Source organism: Doryrhamphus excisus, chromosome 15, assembly GCF_030265055.1.
Source record: "Doryrhamphus excisus isolate RoL2022-K1 chromosome 15, RoL_Dexc_1.0, whole genome shotgun sequence".
NCBI lineage: Eukaryota > Metazoa > Chordata > Actinopteri > Syngnathiformes > Syngnathidae > Doryrhamphus > Doryrhamphus excisus.
Window position 1 is genome coordinate 6,569,422 of NC_080480.1, and position 20,579 is coordinate 6,590,000.

The 20,579-nt window shown below is 43.0% G+C and overlaps 2 protein-coding genes across 3 annotated transcripts in view; both read left to right on the forward strand.

Moving 5' to 3' along the window:
• The first annotated feature begins 297 nt into the window (after window positions 1-297).
• Window positions 298-4,920, forward strand: ube2z (ubiquitin-conjugating enzyme E2Z). The gene is made up of 7 exons (XM_058049893.1): window positions 298-1,629; window positions 2,016-2,088; window positions 2,235-2,422; window positions 2,497-2,608; window positions 3,708-3,820; window positions 3,936-4,026; window positions 4,158-4,920. The coding sequence occupies exons 1-7, from the start codon at window positions 1,214-1,216 to the stop codon at window positions 4,335-4,337; spliced, it is 1,173 nt and encodes a 390-aa protein (XP_057905876.1). The 5' UTR covers window positions 298-1,213; the 3' UTR covers window positions 4,338-4,920.
• Window positions 4,921-5,678: 758 nt separating this feature from the next.
• The window catches only part of LOC131103062 (oxysterol-binding protein-related protein 7-like), a 15,037-nt gene continuing 136 nt past the window's right edge, over window positions 5,679-20,579 (forward strand). Inside the window, exons 1-23 of one of the 2 annotated variants that reach the window (XM_058048939.1) lie at window positions 5,679-5,840; window positions 8,199-8,402; window positions 9,595-9,738; window positions 9,811-9,864; window positions 10,027-10,140; window positions 10,346-10,513; window positions 10,653-10,779; window positions 11,003-11,121; window positions 11,198-11,287; window positions 11,402-11,543; window positions 11,739-11,869; window positions 13,527-13,607; window positions 13,860-14,040; window positions 14,217-14,288; window positions 15,087-15,301; window positions 15,390-15,527; window positions 16,746-16,809; window positions 17,705-17,783; window positions 17,851-17,995; window positions 18,065-18,215; window positions 18,291-18,417; window positions 18,619-18,741; window positions 20,001-20,579. The exon at window positions 20,001-20,579 is cut by the window's right edge and continues 136 nt beyond it. In XM_058048939.1, the coding sequence (XP_057904922.1) occupies window positions 8,265-8,402; window positions 9,595-9,738; window positions 9,811-9,864; window positions 10,027-10,140; window positions 10,346-10,513; window positions 10,653-10,779; window positions 11,003-11,121; window positions 11,198-11,287; window positions 11,402-11,543; window positions 11,739-11,869; window positions 13,527-13,607; window positions 13,860-14,040; window positions 14,217-14,288; window positions 15,087-15,301; window positions 15,390-15,527; window positions 16,746-16,809; window positions 17,705-17,783; window positions 17,851-17,995; window positions 18,065-18,215; window positions 18,291-18,417; window positions 18,619-18,741; window positions 20,001-20,109 (2,712 nt within the window). In that variant the 5' untranslated portion in view covers window positions 5,679-5,840; window positions 8,199-8,264 and the 3' untranslated portion in view covers window positions 20,110-20,579. The remainder of the gene's footprint in view (window positions 5,841-8,198; window positions 8,403-9,594; window positions 9,739-9,810; window positions 9,865-10,026; window positions 10,141-10,345; window positions 10,514-10,652; window positions 10,780-11,002; window positions 11,122-11,197; window positions 11,288-11,401; window positions 11,544-11,738; window positions 11,870-13,526; window positions 13,608-13,859; window positions 14,041-14,216; window positions 14,289-15,086; window positions 15,302-15,389; window positions 15,528-16,745; window positions 16,810-17,704; window positions 17,784-17,850; window positions 17,996-18,064; window positions 18,216-18,290; window positions 18,418-18,618; window positions 18,742-20,000) is intronic. The other variant, XM_058048940.1, reaches the window with a different exon arrangement.

Genomic DNA, 20,579 nt, shown 5'->3' on the forward strand with positions numbered 1-20,579 from the left:
GAAGGTGTAATTGGTTAATCATGCATTAACGAAATAAAGTTGGACCACAGCAAACTAGCTGACTAAGCTAGCTGGTCAAGAAATTAACATTTTTAAAGTCGTTTGCTGATGTCCATGTAGCAATTGTGCAATCCATACGGTTACTTCCTGTTTACCTTGACTCATCACAACAGACAACCAATCACTGACCCGGAATCGGTACTTGTCGCCATTGGTTCGAAACAAAACGAAAAGTAACGAATAGAAACGATGCTCTTTATAAACGTATCCATAGTACAGTCAAGTGAAGTGCACACATTAAAAACGACTGAGAGCGGTAACGAATGAAGTATATTTCAATGAGATCAATGGCGTATTGGAAAAGAGGCCAGTAGTGTCCACAGAAATGTCCGGCAGGCGGCAGCACTAACTCTCCGAAAAAAAACAGACATACTCAACATTCTCTTGGAGATGGATCAAAATGTCAGTCGTTACACACACGATGGTGACTTTAAAATACAGTTGAATCCATTTGTGGGAAAACAAATACGGTATATTACAGTATATGCGATAATGTTGCGGCCATTTAATGTAGCAGTTTGTGAGTGAATGTATTGGGGAAAACTGTCACCCTGAGGTTCAGACAAATGAATTTCGTATACGATGCTTATTTTATGTAATGTAATTTATCTCGCATTTCTGACTTTATGACGACGACGAACGTTCTCCACGTGACCAAATACGTGTTTCGCTTGCCTCATACGTTGACTCTTGACACTCATTTACTTTGAAGCTGTACCGGAAGTGGAAAACCACCATATGAGTGCATCTTAACTTGAAACGACGTTTGATGTCGAAGTTGAACCTTGTTGCGGTTCCGCCTGGGGCTCCGATGGTAAGAAACGACATATTTAGAGTAGAAATGTTTTGTTCGTTAATGTAAGCAGTCGAAACGTTTTGTCACAGACTGTACCGAGATCAATTTGCTGACATTTTTCTACTTTTTGGGCCTGCGGGAAGCAGTGAAGCTAACGTGAACTAGCTACCATGTCGGGGAAAGAAAGTCCTGGTTTTGTGGCCTCTTCTGGGCCCAGGACGTCATTTTTCTGATACCACCGAAGAAGCACAAGTTCGGCACACAAGTTTCACCTGGACGCTCGACTGTCAATGCTACCAACAATCGGTTTCCAGTGTTGAACACCAGCGTTTAGCTCCACTAGATAGCTTGCCAGCCATGGCGGACAGCATCGGAGATGAGTCCACCGGTGACACTCTGGGTTCTGGCGGCACCGGGCCAGGCGACGGACACTCTCCCCTTTTGCTGGCCAACTCTCTGACGGGTGGACACTTGAGCTCCAACATGGCGTCTCCCAGCGAGGGCGACCAGGTGGGACCTGAAGGGTCCCTTACGGACGGTCTGACAGCGACTGCCACTGACTTCTGGAACGCCTTCGGCTTGTCTCCACCGATGGTGTCGGTGTCACCCAACGTCCATAGCCCTGCATCCCCGCAGGGTGTGGGTCAAGGGGTGGGCGGAGTGGCCGGACCCGGTCCCTTGACACAGGTCTACGCCGCTTCCTGGGACCCGACCCGGAGTACGGACTGGGACAACGAAAAGACTTCACAGCCCGCTATTTTAAGAATAAAGAGGTGAGAGGTTCTGTCATTTACTTGTGTCATGTACTGTCCATGGAGTATAGTCACTAGATATTTCAAGTATTGATCGAGTCGTTCAAAACTTTTGAGTTTTTTTCCTGAACTGAGACTCGCAGGTCTCTGTTAACCTTCTGCCACAAGTGAAATTAAAAGTGAAAGCAAGTAGCTTTGCATTAATGCTGTAAATGTTACTCTAACTGTATTTGTATACATGTACTAACCCTGTGGGGAAAAAGCATCAGATATGCTCATCTTATTTCCACTTCCTGTTTCCAAGCTGCTCAACACTGTGCCGAGCACTGTAAGAACCCGGGTAAACCCACCTGGGTGTAACCACTGGTGAGCCTCCCAATAAAGAAAGCAACTTCCTTGTCTTGCAGGGATATCATGTCCATCTACAAGGAACCCCCACCAGGAATGTTTGTTGTCCCTGATCCACAAGACATGACCAAGGTAAAAGACCCATGGAGTCACTTGTTACTACTCTTAATCAACACACACTGTACTGGCACATTATTATATATATTTTTTATTTTTATATATTATATTTGTGGTTTCGCCCCCTCACCTCCACATCCTTCTCCTCTTTTCCGCGTTAGATCCACGCCTTGATCACAGGGCCATTTGACACGCCATACGAGGGCGGTTTCTTCCTCTTCTTGTTTCGATGTCCCCCCGATTATCCCATCCACCCACCCCGGGTCAAGCTCATCACCACCGGCCAGAACACGGTCCGATTCAATCCCAACTTCTACCGCAATGGCAAAGTCTGCCTCAGCATCCTGGGGTAGGTCTCCATGTGGAAGACGCATGACATCATGACATGATTTATAAATACATGAATGTGACTGTGTTGTGTAGAACGTGGACAGGTCCAGCCTGGAGTCCAGCACAGAGTATTTCCTCTGTCCTCATTTCCATCCAGTCTCTGATGACGGAGAAACCTTATCACAATGAACCTGGCTTTGAGCAGGTACACCTCCCACTCAGTCGGCCATTTCTTTTCCATCAAAGTGTCCCAAACACATGAGGAAAAAATCTACTGTGGTGTTACAGACACCAGATTACTGAGAAAGTACTAACACAAAAGTACCACACGAGTCTTCATGGTACTATGGTACATAGTACTATGAAAGAGACTAGCATTAATAGCGTGATTTCAACTGTCAGTACTAGGGATCGATCGATAATGTTTTTTTCAGGCCGATACCGATGTTTTCCCATCACCCTTAGCCGATTTTGCCGATATTTGTGGCCGATACTGATTTTGCGCCCTCAATTTACATGAAAAAATGACAATGATAACAAATATTACATGTCTCAAGTTTAAACAAATATTTATTAAAATGTAAACACTGAACACAGTAGGATGCAGCTTTTTTAAACACACATTTAAACGGCATTATCAACTTTTAAAAGGAATAAATATTCAACCATGTGCAAAACATTTCTGTCGTAGTTTTAAGTTTTATCGAGCATCGATGTGATGACTGCTCCTCTGCAGTGAGACGCACACAAACCCATCACACTGACGCAATTTAGTATATATTGTGTTTTTATATATTTTTGTGTTTATATTGTGGATATATAAAACATTTCTCTCGTCAATAAAGTTTGTGTTGTGCACGCTAAAGACCTCTGATAGCAGACATGGCTGCTCCAATTCCTTCTGTGTGTGTGTGTGTGTGTGTGTGCGCGCGCTCGGAGAGAGCGCGCACACACAACACGACACGTATTTAACCTCACTTGGCGTTCATGTTTCCTATTTCAAAGCAGGTGGCAATATTTCAACTAAGTTTAACTAAGTTTAAGACTAATTAACAGTTGAAAACGTACCGATTCAAGTAAAGAACGCAAATATCGACCCGATGTATCGGTCGATCCTTAGTCAGTGCATCCAGTTTGTTAATACATATAAATATACAGTACATCCTCATGTATCTTCATAAAATACATCAAAATGGACATATTTCACACACAGTGGCAAATGCTGATAAATAGTCAACCATTTGAAAACTGAATTATTGGATTTAAATTTGTACTAATTTAACATTTGTGCGTGTGTGTGTCAGGAGCGTCATCCAGGGGACAGTAAGAACTACAACGAGTGCATCCGTCATGAAACCATGAGGGTGGCTGTATGCGACATGCTGGAGGGCAAAGTTCCTTGTCCCGAAGCTCTATGGTATGACTATTGACTCTCCCGGCAGCCATCATGGCAGCTTTTAGCTTACCTGTCACTCCAGCACCCACATCATCATGTACACTTGTATCATTGGTTGGTGTATTGTGTGTTTTAGGAGCGTGATGGAAAAGTCCTTCTTGGAATACTATGACTTTTATGAGGGAGTTTGCAAGGACAGGCTGCACCTACAAGGACAGAACATGAAGGTGATGACATCTATTTGACATATTTTCAGGCATCATTATGTTTCTATATATTTGACATGCACTAAAAGAAGAACCAATGAACGACTTTTAATGTACAGGATTTAATTAAGTATTCAAGGACCTGTTTGCAGGACCCGTTTGGAGAGAAGAGAGGCCGTTTCGATTACCAGCGCCTGCTGGCTCGACTGGGCGCCATTCACAGGCGAATACGAGACAAACGCGTGATGAGCGACACCAACGAGCACGAGTCCGACTCCGACACCAGCTCGTCCGAGACGGACCCGGACAGCCAGGGTAGCACCCAGCCTTGACCAGAGGACGCACGCACGCACTGCTGAGTGGGGATGATTGATGGATGATCTCCATGAAGTCCACAAGTGGCAGGAAGACTTGAGGAGCACTGCTGGAGCTGTGGGTGTGACCTGGAAGACACCCGCTGGACATTTCCACAGAAACATTCCCTCTGTTTGATTGCTTGCTTGGCGCCTACATTCACTCACTCATTCATTCATTAATTCATTCCTACAAGACACACACTGTACTCCAAATATTCAACCCCCATTTTCTATTTGCATATAGAGAAGTATTTGATCCCCTACTGATTTCCTTGTAAAGATGATTTTTATGCTAGATTGAGCATCTCTTCTACCAAACCACCTCTTGACGTTGTTGTAGTCCACTCCAGCCTTGTGCAGCTCTACAGCTCTTTGGTCTTTCCCATGCTGCTGGTTTGTTGGATGGCATCAATCTAGCATAAAGTACTGCTGCTGGTGCTTCTACTTCTAGCAACAGGGAATCAAATACTTCTCCTTACTCGACATTCTACAAAAACAACAAGACTAAGAATGCAAGTGTCGTTTGACTTCCCTGATCAATAAAAGTGTTTGGACGTGTCTACTGGGACATTGTGGACTCGACTGTTTGCATGCGTGGAATGAAAAAGGATGCTAATGAACAAGATTGAATATAGATTTTCATATTTAGGGGTTGGATCACAAAGATTGACTAGGATGCCATGGTCTTGATATTCATATTTCCAGTCCAGGGCATACCCTGCCTCTCCCCCCAAAGTTAGCTGGGATAGGCTCCAGCATACTCCACAACCCCTTTGGGAGGATATGCAGCATAGAAGATGAATGGATTGATATTCATATTTAGGATTTGGATCAAGATTGTACAGAATATGATGGCTGCTTTTTGCAGACAAGCTTCAATCCGCTTTTATTTTGAAAGATGGGCAGATAAAGGTAACGTTAGTGTTATGAAAATGCTGTTAGACGTTTTGGAACACTACTACTACTAACAGTACTACTACTAGTAGTAGTAGTAAAACATAACATGCTCTTTCAGCCCCCGTGTCCCTTTGAAAGGGGGTGTACCCGCAGAAAAGCCACGCACGTATGAGGAGAACATGCTAACTCCACCAGAGATTCTAACCCAGATCTTCCCCATCTCTTGACTGCGTGGCCAACATGCTAACCATTTGTCCACCGTGCCAGGATAAACGTTCATTCATTCTACTGCAGGCGTGCTGGAGCTTATCCCAGTTGTCTGTGTGAGGAAACCGGAGTACCCACGGGGAGAACATGCAAACTCCACACGGATATGCCCGAGGGTGGAATCGAACTCGGGTCTACTAGATGTGTGGCCTCGGATAAACATTATTTCCACTAATCATATAGCACGCATGTCAGCAGGGCCAGGTGGAAGGAAGACTAAGAAGGTAAGAAAGTTCCCATGATGCACCTGCGTGTGGTCAAGGTGCTGACTTCCGCCACGTGCTCGGTGTGGATGAAGTAACGTCATCTTGCCAGGTAAATCCTTTTTTATTACTTTCTATGCAAAACGCCTTCATTTCTTCTTGCTTTGCCATCAAGTCTTTGCATTCGCTGTAAAACAATGACGTCATCCCACGTCTTTTCTCCTTCTGTCGTTGATGAATAACTCATGAGTTAATTTTCCAGCCTTGCATTGTGGCGTCCAGCGGGAAACTAAGTCAAGTGTTTTGCTTGATTGATTTACAGCTCCTTGATGATTCTGCGTGTACATAAAACTCTCCCACGTTCTTACATTGTATTTCACTGCCATGTTCAACAGCTCATATTGATGATGGTGAGATCTAGTATTCTGTTCTATTTATGCTGACTCGCATGACCTAGTAGTACAAGTATGACAGTATTTCCTCTCCTGTTACTTCCTTCAGTCTCCTCTGAAAGTGGATATGTTCTATCAGTGAACGGATGCTTGAAATAGTTTTTGCATGGCGCAAAGAGAACCAGTCTGTTCACATCACATGTACACACCTTCATGGCATCCGTGTACAAAGTACACGCGTGCATGTACAAAGTACTTCTTAGCATATCTACAATGCTTCTTTATGATGATGATGATTTATTATTACACACTCTGTGGCATGCATGGAGCCTACAATACTTGGTAAAAGGCAAATAAAAAGTGTACTGAGGAGAAAGTATGAATGTTACTAAATAATATCAGTCAACAGAGAAGAAAGTTTATAATTTGTACAAAATATTTGATTGCAAAGTTGAAGTCAGTACCGTTTGGGAGTCAAATGTGGACGTAGACTCGATGCGGTCGATGCGGTTTGTTGTGTGTTTTTGTATATGTGATATCTACACAAGATCAATGAGATGATGTGATTAAATGTGGGCTTTCACCTTGAGGCCAAGTTATAAGTTTTGTCTGGAGCGGACCAGCCAGTCCACATTCTTGTCACGCATGTCATGGGACATCTTTAAAAACAATGCAATGATGTCATTGTACCGCCATATGGGGTTGGGGGGTAATTAGTTTGCCAGTGAAATAATGCTAATCATTACCTCATCCCATAAACACGCCACTTTCCAAAGCAGTAGAAAGCAGAACCACATGATTATGATAAGAAATAACAATATTGATCTTTACTAATCAGCATATTCCCAATATTGCTGCTGATAACAAAGCACATGTTTATCTTTTTTGCAGTAGTCCAAGTACTTTATACGTATGTCCTGCTGTCAATACGAGCAGTATTTAGGCATTTCTACATCATGAGTGCCTTATGCTAAATAGTACTATGTACTAATGTACTTGGTAGTTTGTAGTTTTGCCGCTGTGGTGCTTTGGATGAGAAAAAGACTATTCTGTGGTTGTTGGCTTTAGCTAATGATGCCTAGTTGCTAGCAAAGTGATTTTATTGTCATGGCGATGGAGCTGGCAGGCCTGTTGGGTCGGTCAAGTCACCTTTCAGCCCCGCCCAGATACCTGCCGCTTTGTACCCCACACCTGTCTGACAAGCTCTCTCGCTCTCTCTCTCTCTTTCTCTCAGGTGTGGCCTCCTCATGCTTCACCAAACTAACTCATTCTAGTTTGATGCTGAAGTTGATGGACGTCCATTTTTCTTTTCTGCCCATCCTTACTTTCATCCTGGAAACAAAACAAGCGCTTTTTCTTTGGATTATTTGCAGCAGAGCACACTGGGACTAGTGGCACGCCGGGTGTGCGTCTCTTTAATACCCGTAAGACATATTTCACACAGTAAATAGTGTATATTAAATAAGTAGGTCATGCATAAGTATAACTGTAGTTGTCACTTTCCTAGTGTGAATGTGTTAAATAAGTATGTGATATACATATAGTGTGTGTATATATATATATATATATATATATATGTATATAAATCAAATGTGTTAAATATGTGAGAAATTTAGGGGTTAAACCTGGATTGTGATATATTTCGATATAGGACTCAATCTTAAATGCAGTATTTTCATAGTTGGACAATAGAATATGATTAGAGGCCTGTAGATGTGATATAACATCCCTATAGTCACCTTTGTTGTTGTTGTTGTTTGAGACCTCCGTAACGTCATAGCAGCTGCTCGGAGCGTGTACCCGAATACATTGCACCTTCCTGGGCCACAGCAGGTGCCCCCTCCCCCTATGTACTCTGCTTCTCCTGGTAGTAGTGATGTGGAAGTAGTAATGTGATGATGTTCCTTTAGGACACATCAACACATTCTATTTAGTTCCAGATGTGCACTAACTACACTTCCATCTCCATGAAAGACATATCGGTTTGATGCATGTCACGTTATGTTGATACGATATCAATCTTTGTTTTTCTTGGGCTGTTGTAACACTGGTCTGTTGCTTGTTTGACCCCCACACAGTGTCATTGACTGTGCCGGGACACACGCAGGCAGTCATCCGAGTCCAAGCAGGCTAGCCATTGCAGCATGGACCCCCAGGTGTGCCCGCCCCCGCTTAGTAGCAGCCACTTTTTGATATCAGGCCTTGACAAATCCCCAGCCGGTGCTTACCAACCTGCCCACTCCAGGAGCAGCAGCACCGGCTCCTCCAAACACTCAAAGCAGGTAAACATTCACATGCTGATCGTTGGCGCACACATTCATATTCATGCTGGAAACTCAACACTACATGCTACACAATATATACGCTATACTATCTTTATACACTTGAAACACTTTACTATATATACACCATACTATATTTATACACAAACCCATATACACTCTATCTTTCTACACTCTATGCACTCAATATACTACAGTATATTCACTCTATACTCTACACTACTAATACTTACTGGGGCGGCATGGCTCAGGTGGTAGAGTGGTTGTCCCAACCTCAAGGTTGGGGGTTTGATCCTCTGTCCGCTTGTGATCATGTCCAAGTATCCATGGGCAAGATACTGAACCCCCAGTTGCTCCTGATGTTGCGTCATCAATAGGTAAATGTGTTAACAGTGTCAAAACGCTTGGGGCTCCTTGGAGGTGGAAAAGCGCTGTATAAGTGAAAGACAATTTTCACTGTATACACACTAAGAAAACACTCCTTATCTCATGATGTGGGTAAAAGACAGCTGTTACTCAAACACATGCCTCCATTCACACCTCTCCCCCACCTTGGGCAAGACCAAAGAGCTGTAGACCCGCACAAGACTGGAAGGGACTAGAAGAGCATGAAAAAGATTGGTGAGAAAGACCAAAGAGCCACAGACCTGCACAAGACTGGAAGGGACTAGAAGAGCATGAAGCGTTGAGAAAGACCAAAGAGCTGTAGACCTGCACAAGACTGGAAGGGACTAGCAGAGCATGGAGAATATTAGTGAGAAAGACCAAAGAGCTGTAGACCTGCACATGACTGGAAGGGACTAGCAGAGCATGGAGAATATTAGTGAGAAAGACCAAAGAGCTGTAGACCTGCACATGACTGGAAGGGACTAGCAGAGCATGGAGATTATTAGTGAGAAAGACCAAAGAGCTGTAGACCTGCACATGACTGGAATGGACTAGGAGAGCATAGGAAGAAGCTTGGTGAGAAAGACCAAAGAGCTGTAGACCTGCACAAGACTTGAACAGTCTAGCAGAGCATGTAGAAGCGTTGTGAGAAAGACCAAAGAGCTGTAGACCTGCACAAGGGACTATTATTATGATGATGAATTTTGGATGTATTTAGTTATTATTATAATGTAGGCTGTATAATGTTTTGTATGTAGTGTATACTGCATGTTGATGTATGATTATGAACAAAGTATTTTTTCAGTCTCGTGATTGGGAAGTGATGGCTGACCTGCAGCATCAGGACCAGAGCTGCCTTCCTGGTGGTTGTGCGGATGCGAGTATCCCCGGCTTGTGTGAGGGTTTCCTGATGAAGAGTAGGAAGTACCCGTTGAAAGGCTGGCATAAGGTAAGTAGTACCAGTCAAGTATTTCTCTTCGTTTGTAGTATTTTGTAGTAAAGGCTTGTGTATTCCCTGCAGAGATTCTTTGTGTTGGAGAAAGGAATCCTCAAGTATTCAAAGACGCAGCAAGATGTAAGCATTCATTGATCATCAATTAGTAAAGAATGTAGTATTTCCCCAGCATACATGTACTGGTATGTATTATCTATCTATAAAGTCATGTATGTTGTAATGATTAATGCTAGCATAAGGATAAGAATATTTACTTGTGGATTGTTTGCGTTTATCTTGGAGATTCAAAGAGGAAAACTCCACGGCTCCATGGACGTCAGCATGGCTGTCATGTCCATCAATAGATGTTCCAAACGCATCGACTTGGATGCTGGAGACAACCTTTACCACCTCATGGTAAACTACAAGCATATATGTACATTCATATAGATATCATATACGTATCATTAGGACTGTCACCATAATGGATATCGTAGCACAGTTATTATATGGTATTGTAACAGGCCTCCATATCATCCATGTGTCATATTCATATGAGATATGATTGCTATGGGATATGATACAGTAGATGAATGTAATGATGATGGTGGATGTTTTCCAGGCAAAGAGCCATGAGCTGTTCTACATCTGGGTGACCAAGCTGTGTGCGCATCGTTCCTTTCGTAAAAACGAGGCAATGAGCATCCAACGTGGAATCCTTCACGCTCTGTCTCTGGGCCACAGCAGCCTGCCATCCACGACCAGTTTAGCCACCCAAAAAAGAGCCTCAGTGAGTAAAAAAAAATAAAAAAATAAATGTACATTTACATTTCACCTTTTAAAACTCTTCATCTATGGTTCCTTGCTTTCAAAACAAACTGACTTTAATATGATAAACTACAGTAGCAATATGTCATGTTATCCATTAGCTGCCAATGTACGCCAGCTCAGCATCAGACTTCCAAACCGAGATGGGAAGCCCCTCCCATTCGGGTGTGACCAACAAAGTATCGGCTTGGCTGCAGCAGACTGACAACATTGATGCAACCTCCAATGGTGACATACAATAACATAGCCAGAAATACATGATATATATATATATATAGTAGCATGCACTGTGTATCATATATATATATATATATATATATATATATATATATATATATATATATATATATATATATATATATATATATATATATATATATATATATATATATATATATATATATATATATATATATATATATATATATAAATTTACGTTTTTCTTGGTCAGATTTGACTCGCTGTCAGACCGACCTGACGGAACTTGCTCAGCTCATCCAGCGACTCCACTGGCTGGAAGGCGGCTTGCCAGTCACCGACACCGACCTGGAAATGCGCATCAGCATGCAGGTGACTGCTTTGCTTTCAGGCATAATAATACTGAATAGTAATGATCAACGGTGATTGGATTGTTGTTGTTTTCCAGAATCTTTCCTTGGAGAAACCCAAGAAGAAGAGTGGGAGGGCGTATGGTCACTCCAGGACTTTGTCCCGTGTGGAAGCCATGGGAGGAATTGTATGTTATGCAATTATTAATCATTATCATTTATATTGATATGATGGAATTATGGTGGTATTTTTTTTCCAGCCTACAGAAAACTTTCACTTGTTGTTCCTAATCTTTTGACAGTTCACGTCCAGCCACCTGAGGACCAACTTCAGTTCTGTTCAGTCCATTCCAGACTATGTCTACTCACAGCTATCCAACCCTCAGGTCACCTCACCTGAGGCGAAGAAACTCCAGCAGGACATCTGCGTGCTCTCCCAAAGAGGTGAGTACCATCAATGCAGTATTTCTATAATGTGTGCTACTTCATGTACTAAGTTTACCCTGTGATATGAATATTTCAACCCAAGCCAGACAAATATGAAATAGAACTCCTGTTTATGATGATTCTATCCTCCATTGTGATGTTTGAACGTCTCACATGTTTTGATGAAGCTGCGTTGTTCTGTGCATGTTGCAGTTCTAACATCTCTCAAGTCCGTCCATGACGGTTTGGCTTTGGAGCGACAGAGACTCAGACAGGCTTGGACTGGCCCGGATCTGCGGCAGGACACCTCGCAGCTTGCGACACTGTGCAGCACACTGTCAGAGGTGAACCACTCAGGATCACAAGAGACCACTGATGCAGTTCTATCTTCAGTACCATCCTTCTTATTACCTGCTTTAGCAAACTTCTGCTGCACGGTGATTGAGTGGCTAGCACGCAGGCTTCACAGCTAGGAGACCCAAGTTCAATTCCGCCCTCGGCCATCTCTGTGTGGCGTGTGCATGTTCTCTGGTGGTTTCCTCCCACATTCCAAAAACATGCTAGGTTAATTGGCGACTCCAAATTGTCCATAGGTATGAATGTGAGTGTGAATGGTTGTTTGTCTATGGGCTGTGTTCAAAACCGCATACTTAACTACTATTCATACTAACTCTTTGAGTATGCAGTGTGTCTACACTGGCAGTATGCCATTTTTGAGTATATGAGAAGTTCCCGGATGCATACTGCATTCGCCAGAAATGTTGAATATGTATCGTCAGCTTATTATTCACACTCAAATTACCCAGGATGCAACGGCACGAAAAAAAAAAAGCAGCAGGACGGACCAAACGGCAGTGTCAAGCAGGATGTATTGCCAGTTGGATCGCTTCTTGTTTTCAAAGTAAAAGCATAGATTTATCACTATGGATTTTTGTATGAGAAAAGTAAGGGGGTGTTTTATTTAGTGAAAATAACCTGACGTGCGTTGCTCACTTTGGCTAGCTTAAATTTTGCCGAATTCGACCGAACGAAATTGTTAACGGTTGGTATTTAGACAAATAAATGGCACACTCTAATTTAAAAAAAAAAACTCAGTAAAGTGATGTATTTAAAGAGTTTAGAGTTAAAGTGAAATCAGCTTCAGCCTGTCGATTTTGGCTGGGGTAGGATCACAATGCATTGTGGGTTATCATGTAGTACGCTGTAGTGTAAACACTTTGCATACTGTCTGATGGATTGGGTATGGAGTGTGGATAGTATGGGCATGGAAGTATGTAGTAGTAAATATGTGGTTTCGAAGACCTAGCCTATATGTGCCCTGTGATTGGCTGGCGACCAGTCCAGGATGTACCCCGCCTCTTGCCTGAAGACAGATGGGATAGGCTCCAGCTCGCCCGCGACCCTTGTGAGGATAAGCGGTAGAAAATGAATGAATGAATGAATGAATGGTGGGGGGAAAAAAGCACACATTGCTCAAACACTCGGAAATACGCAGTGCACTTAAATGGATCATCAGCACAAGGTGCACAAACAGAAGTAAATTAGCCCAGCAGTGGTTGCTTTCCTTTCTGCTTGCGTCCACAACGTGACTTAAACGGGTTCTTCCTGCAAACAAAAGGTGCCCGTCCCTTCCACGGCTTCTTCTGAGCTGGGAAGGCTCAGGCTGAAACTGTCCAGCAGGTTTGGGCTGTTTGGAAAATCATGGCGGGCCTGTCCTGATGCCATCGCCCAGCTGTGATTCATCTCACACACACACACACATCCACTTGGTCGCCATACTTTGCCAAATGCAGAGAAGAAGTGAAAAGTTCAGCAGAAGATGTGGTCCACACGGTTTGTTGTTTCTTACTGCAGCACACTTGACTGCATTCCTTTCCTTTGAGACGTACCTTCAGTGTACAACAGGAAATCCCTAACATCAAAGTACTTGTACTTCTTGCAATAGGAGTATTTTCCTGTGTGACTTTCATGTTTGTGTGTTTTGTGTACCTTGACATGCAGTCTCATCTGACCAGAGTCCATTCCCTTTCCCTGTCCTCGGAATCTACAGAGGAATCCTTCTGCACCGTCCAAGCGGAGCAGGTGTGTACACTCCACCACGTTTCTACTTCCTGAGCAGGAAGTGATGACCTCAACGTTTTCATAGAGCATCTCGGTTCAGCCTTCCATCTTCAGTCGCTTGCACTCACGACCGAAAGTAGTTACATGTGTCAAAACGTGTTTGATGACATCGTCAGACGTCCATCACGCCTAGCCAGCCACTTCCACCTTTTTCTTCTGGAAGCCTACATCTCATCACCAACGTAGCTTTTTTTTTTCCTCTTTCCTCGGCAGAAGACGCCATCTTTGGCTCATAGTAGGCGCATGCCCTCCGTGGCCGACTCCATGGCCACGGAGTATTTTGATGCCAGCGAAGTGATCGTGTGTGAAACCTCCTCCGAGGCAGAAGGTTCCGATGAGTCGGGTCTGAGTGACATCACCATGACCAGTACCTCAGAGCCTGAAGAGGGACATGGTGAGTGTCTTCTATTTAGTCACTTCCTGCATTTCATCTGCCCCCCCATTTTTCGTACATTTAAGCTAACAAGTGTATGTATATGCGTGTGTATATGGTAACTAATCACAGTACAAAACATCACATTGCTTTTGAAAGAACCGGTTTGACTTGATCTTCGCTGTTGTCTTCCTCAGCCAGTGCCACCCTGAAATACCGAGCCAGTCTCAGAAATGCACCTGACAAACCCACACCCCCGTCAGACACAGGTAACACCCACCGGCCCTACCTACAGTACTTACCCTTCCTTGTAAATATTAGCACTTCCTAACCAGCAGTCAAAGGGCGAGAGGCGGGGTACACCCTGGACTGGTTGCTAGCCAATCACAGGGCACATATAGTTAAACAGTGAGTAATATGTAATACGGCTAGTTAAAGTGTCGCCATGTTACTACTTCCTGTTGCGCTCAAAGCATCACAGGAAATGTAGTTTAGTCATAAATTAGCCACGTTTACATGGACCCAAATATTCCAATTCAATTCGGGTTTGGAATGTAACCTTTGTATACACCTCATTCCGAAAGAAAAGTGCCAATCCGAATGAATATGTAATCGGATTCACAGGGGTGGAATATTCCTTACCCCAATCCGATTGAGGTATCTTGTACCCACTCAATCGGAAAGTTTTCAAGGTGCGTTCTTTCAGCGCATGCTCAGCTGTGGCGCAACACGCAGACGTCTCTCAGGTTTTGAAAATGGCAGCGAGCAGTCATCACTGGACTACAGCGGAAAGTTCGCTTTTGATACAAACTTTAAAAGACCTGAACGTTCAAAAAGCGTAGCAACTGTCCCGACAACCGTGGTAATCACACTCTCGCCCGCCATCTTGGATGAATCACGTGATGTTGTTTACGTTTTACTGCGCATGCCCCATTGACTATTCCGTTTGATTATAGCGGTGCATGTAGACAGGAGATTGGAATATTCCTTTCCATGTATACCAGGGGTCTCAAACTCAATTTACCTGTAAACTGTAACTGATATCAGACACTTGTTCATTGATCCAGGTCGACGTAGCATCCTCCCCGGCCAGGGAACGGACAACAGCCACATCGGCATCATGACCATCCTGTACAACAACATCGGCAAGGACCTGTCTCGGGTCTCCATGCCAGTTGTCCTCAACGAGCCGCTGTCCTTGCTGCAGAGACTCACCGAAGAGTTGGAGTACACGGAGCTGCTGGACATCGCCAGTCGTACCGACGATCCGTACGAGAGAATGGTGAGTGTGACGGCGAGGTTTCATTCTGGCCTAAAACGATGAGAAAAGGAAGAACTTGAGGAGCTTGAGTACGTGTTTTCTTCTCCAGGTATACGTTGCAGCTTTCTCCATTTCTGGATACGCGTGGGCATCATGGCGGTATCGCTATAAACCTTTCAATCCCGTTCTTGGAGAAACTTACGAGAATCACAGAGAAGACAGAGGCTTCCGCTTCGTCAGCGAGCAGGTATCATAAGACACTTCCTAAGGTACTACTGCAGTACTTAGGTCTTTTTTTTCGGAAAAGAAACTATTTTGGACGTATAGCATCATTGTTGTCACAGTGATACTCTAAAAAGGTGTTCCATTTTGGAGAACCTTCTCTGATGTTAGCTTCCTGACTCCATCATTGCTTTGAAATAAAGACAAAACATTTTTAAAGGTGCAACGTTGACATGCAAGTCCACTTTTTGAAGATGATGATGATGATGATGATGATGATGATGATACTCCGATCTGGTTCGTACATGTTGTACTTATAGGTTATCAGCATCAGACCTTCAGACCTTGGGCTGATACTGGTTCTTGGGGGGGGGCATGATACAGGGCCTGATACCAGACAAACCATGTGATGATCTCATTATCACATACTATTTAATCAAAAGACCATTTTTCAGTTTATGTGTAAACACAATAATTTTATCAATTTATCAACTCTTATCAATATGTCTTACAATTAAAGTTCTATTAATCAAGTTTTGTTTTTTTTTTTTGCTACTGGAGAAGCATTAGCAATCATTCATTCATTCATTTTCTACTGCTTATCCTCACAAGGGTCGCGTGGGGTGCTGGAGCCTATCCCAGCTGTCTTCGGGTGAGAGGCGGGGTACACCCTGGACTGGTCGCCAGCCAATCACAGGGCACATATAGACAAACAACCATTCACACTCACATTCATACCTATGGACAATTTGGAGTCGCCAATTAACCTAGCATGTTTTTGGAATGTGGGAGGAAACCGGAGTACCCGGAGAAAACCCACGCATGCACGGGGAGAACATGCAAACTAGTCATCCGAGGGTGGGATTGAACTCGGGTCTCCTAGCTGTGAGGCCTGCGTGCTAAACACTCCACCACTGTGCAGCCCAGCATTAGGAATGTTTATATGAATTATTGATATTTCCTGTCACATGAGTGGAGTTCAGAAAGTTAAGCCCGGGATTTGTAAGCACATAGTTGCAGACTGGAGACTTTACTGGTGGCACACGTTAGTGTGCTGTTCTCTGATTGGTTGTTTCACTGGCTTAAGTGGACACCTATGCGGGCTGATACTAGACGTGGTTGAACTCTATATTTTATCAGTATCACTGCCCTGGACTTTGGCACAGTATCATTTTGGGTGGTTTCTAGGGTGTAGTATATGTTGTAGTATGTGATAATCCATGATACTCTCTTGTGTCTTCAGGTCAGCCATCATCCTCCCATCTCTGCCTGCCACGCAGAGTCTCCAAACTTCACTTTCTGGCAAGGTACTACAATATCCCGTTTACTAGATACTGTATATACCTTCCTCTAAAGCAGGGGTCTCAAACTCAATTTACCTGGGGGCCACTGGAGCTAGGGTCTGGGCAAGGCTGGGCCGCATCAGGTTTTCCAAAAAAAAACAAACGCATTTATTAAAAACAGAAAAATATACAAACTTTTTCAGTGCTTTGGTTCCGATTTTCTACAATAAAAGCTCTGATAAAACATTCCACTGTTCTCAAATATCTTAATTTTTATTTTTCTGCACAAAATAAGATGAAAAATAAATAAATCAAGAATAAAGAAAATCAGTAATAAATAAATATAATAATAATAATAATAAAATGGCAAATAAAAACTTAAGAAACCACATATAGTTGGTGGGTAGACAAATAATTTTTTTCAGATTAAAATGAACAAAGCATTATTAGAGCCCTGTAGACATGACAAAACACGACTATAGTCACATTTATACTTTTTTATTTACAACATATTGCGCAACTGCAGGGTCTTGAGACACATGCTAACTCGCAAACTAGACGGTAAGCTAGCCACCTAAACGGTAGCCTTCAAGTTATTTCCTTTAAACTTAAATAGCCAAAAACCTACCACTTCCACACGGATAGGGAGGATAACTATTAACAGTTATTTAACCTTTAACATGAACATGAATCAAACGTAATAATTTTTTCTGGGTACATGATACCATACAGCATCCATATCAAACGTGCGCGGGCCGCACTAACATTAAACTTTCATATCAAGGCGGGGGCCTCAAACTATTGTCCTGCGGGACACATTTGGCCCGCGGGATGCGTGTTTGAGACCCATGTTCTAAAGTATATACACAGTATCTTGTTACGTGTACTGTATATATCGAGTGAGTTGTGTTTCCTCCAGATCAAAGATGGAAGAACAAGTTTTGGGGCAAGTCAGTAGAGATCATCTCGAGCGGACCCGTCAACGTTACGTTACCCAAGTGAGACGATGCTAACATTGCGTGCGCTACCATCAGCGGGGTGGATGCTAACCGCTGATGTTTGCAGGTACGGCGATCACTACCAGTGGAACAAAGCCGTTACTTGCATTCACAACGTGCTGAGTCAGCAGCGCTGGTTGGAGCACTACGGCGAGGTGGTCATCAGAAATAAAAATAGCGACGTCTGCACCTGCAAGATAACGTTTGTCAAGGTAAGATCGCTTGGAAAAAGGAAGTTAGTCATTACCAGTCGGGTTTGAGATGATTTCTTGTCCATGCAGTCCAGATACTGGAGCTCGGACAACAATAAAAACGAAGTCCAGGGTGTGGTTCTGAACCGGGCTGGAGAAGTTGTCCACCGTTTTGGAGGGCTCTGGCATGAAGGCATCGTGTGTGACACACTGCCAACCGCCAAGTGTATCTGGAAGCCCAGTAAGCACCAGTTTCATGGTTCCTGGTGTTCCTCGTATGTTCCTTTTTGCTCTGACGTCTCGTTTCCTTGAGCAGATGTGCAACCTGATGATCACTTCCAGTACTATGGCTTCTCACGCTACGCCAGGGAGAGCAACGAACTCACGCCAGAACTCAAAGCTCTTCTTCCGCCTACAGACACCCGATTCAGACCCGACCAGAGGTAAAACACCAAGGCTTCTTTTTCTAAATAGAACTTGTTAGCATAGCTGACACGTTTCATGATAGAACCAAAATATTACTGCAAAGAATCCACAAAGTCAATAAAAGAGCAGAATCGAGAAGATGTTACCGTAAACGCGGTGATGACCACGTCCATCAGGCTTTGAGCTGATTTGGGTTTTATCACCAACCTTTCCTTCAGGCTCCTGGAGGAGGGAAAGGTAGCAGAGGCGGACAAAAAGAAGGATGAGGTGGAGGAGAAGCAGAGGGAGAGGAGGAAGGAGATGGCCAAGCAAGGACAGGAGCACGTCCCCAGGTTCTTCAGGTACCTTCAGTTTCTTACATCTTCTGCTTTAAAAAAGACCTCTGATGTTCATGATAGTCACAACCTTTTATTCACTGGGTCTTTAGTCATGACCCTTTTATTTAGTGGGTATTTAGTCATGACCTTCTATTCACTGGGTCTTTAATCATGACCTCTTATTTAGTCATGACACTCTATTTAGTGGGTATATAGTCTTGACCTTATTTAGTCATGTCCTTTTATTCACTGGGTCTTTAGTCACAACCCTTTATTTAGTCATGACCTTTTATTCACTGGGTCTTTAGCCGTGACCCTTTATTTAGTGGGTATTTATTCATGACTCTTGTTTAGTCATGACCTTTTATTTAGTGGGTATTTAGTCATGGCCGTATTTAGTCATGACCTTTTATTCACTGGGTCTTTCGTCATGACCTCTAATTTAGTCACAAGCCTTTATTTAGTCATGACCCTTTATTTAGTGGGTATTTAGTCATGACCTTTTATTTATTGGTCTATTTAGTCATGGCCGTATTTAGTCATGACAATCTATGTAGTGGGTATTTAGTCATTACCTTTTATTCACTGGGTCTTTCGTCATGACCTCTAATTTAGTCATGACTTTTTATTCACTGGGTCTTTAGTCATGACCCTTTATTTAGTGGGTATTTATTCATGAATCTTGTTTAGTCATTACCCTTTATTTAGTGGGTATTTAGTCACAACCTCTTGTCTAGTCACGACCCTTTATTTAGTGGGTATTTAGTCATGACCTCTTGTTTAGTCATGACACTCTACGTATTTAGTGGGTACTATATAGTCATGATCTTATTTAGTCATGACCTTTTATTCACTGGGTCTTTCGTCATGACCTCTAATTTAGTCACAACCCTTTATTTAGTCATGACTTTTTTTCACTGGGTCTTTAGTCATGACCCTTTTATTTAGTGGGTATTTATTCATGAATCTTGTTTAGTCATTACCCTTTTATTTAGTGGGTATTTAGTCACAACCTCTTGTCTAGTCATGACCCTTTATTCACTGGGTGTTTAGTCATGACCTTTTATTCACTAGGTCTTTAGTCACAACCGCTAATTTAGTCACAACCTTTTATTTAGTCATGACCTAGTGGGTATTTGGTCATGACCTTTTATTCAGTGGGTATTTAGTCATGACCTCTTATTTAGTCATCACCTTTTATTTTAGTCAGTGTGTGATGAGTCTCAGAGTTGTTATGAAATGTTAGCTTTGCTAACCAGCAGCACTTTTCTTTGTGTTTCCAGCAAAGAAGTCGATGATGCTGGCCAGGAGGTGTGGCTTTACAAGGGAACCTACTGGAAGCTCCGTGAAGAACCAGGCTTTTCCAACACCGAGAACCTGGAGCTGTGGTAAACGGCTGCATTGGATGGAGCTAAACACTAAAGGGAAGTGTGAATGTAGTATAGAGTGCTGCTACAGCCAGGGTGGAGAGGCTGGGGTATTTGTTAGCATACATGAGCCTCGGCGTGGTCTTTTTTTTTTGAGCACATGAGGTGAGGTGCCACCACAGAACAGATGACGACACTTTAAGGAAGTCCAATGTCCTCCCGCCTTGCTGCCTACCTCTGTAGATGATGTTCAGAAATGGTGGAGTCTATTTGTAGCTTCTATTTGTGGGATAAATGTTTCTTTTAAGATGTCTGTTACCAGCAATATTTATATTTCATTTTACCGCACAGATTCTGAAGGTCATCTTCTGGCCTCCTGTAGAGTATTAAGAAGAGAAGTATGAGGGACCTTTTTTTTTTTTTAAATGCTCATGAACTTGTGACATCATCACGGCGTTGATGTTGGAAGGTGTTTCTTGCTTTTCTTGCCAATTA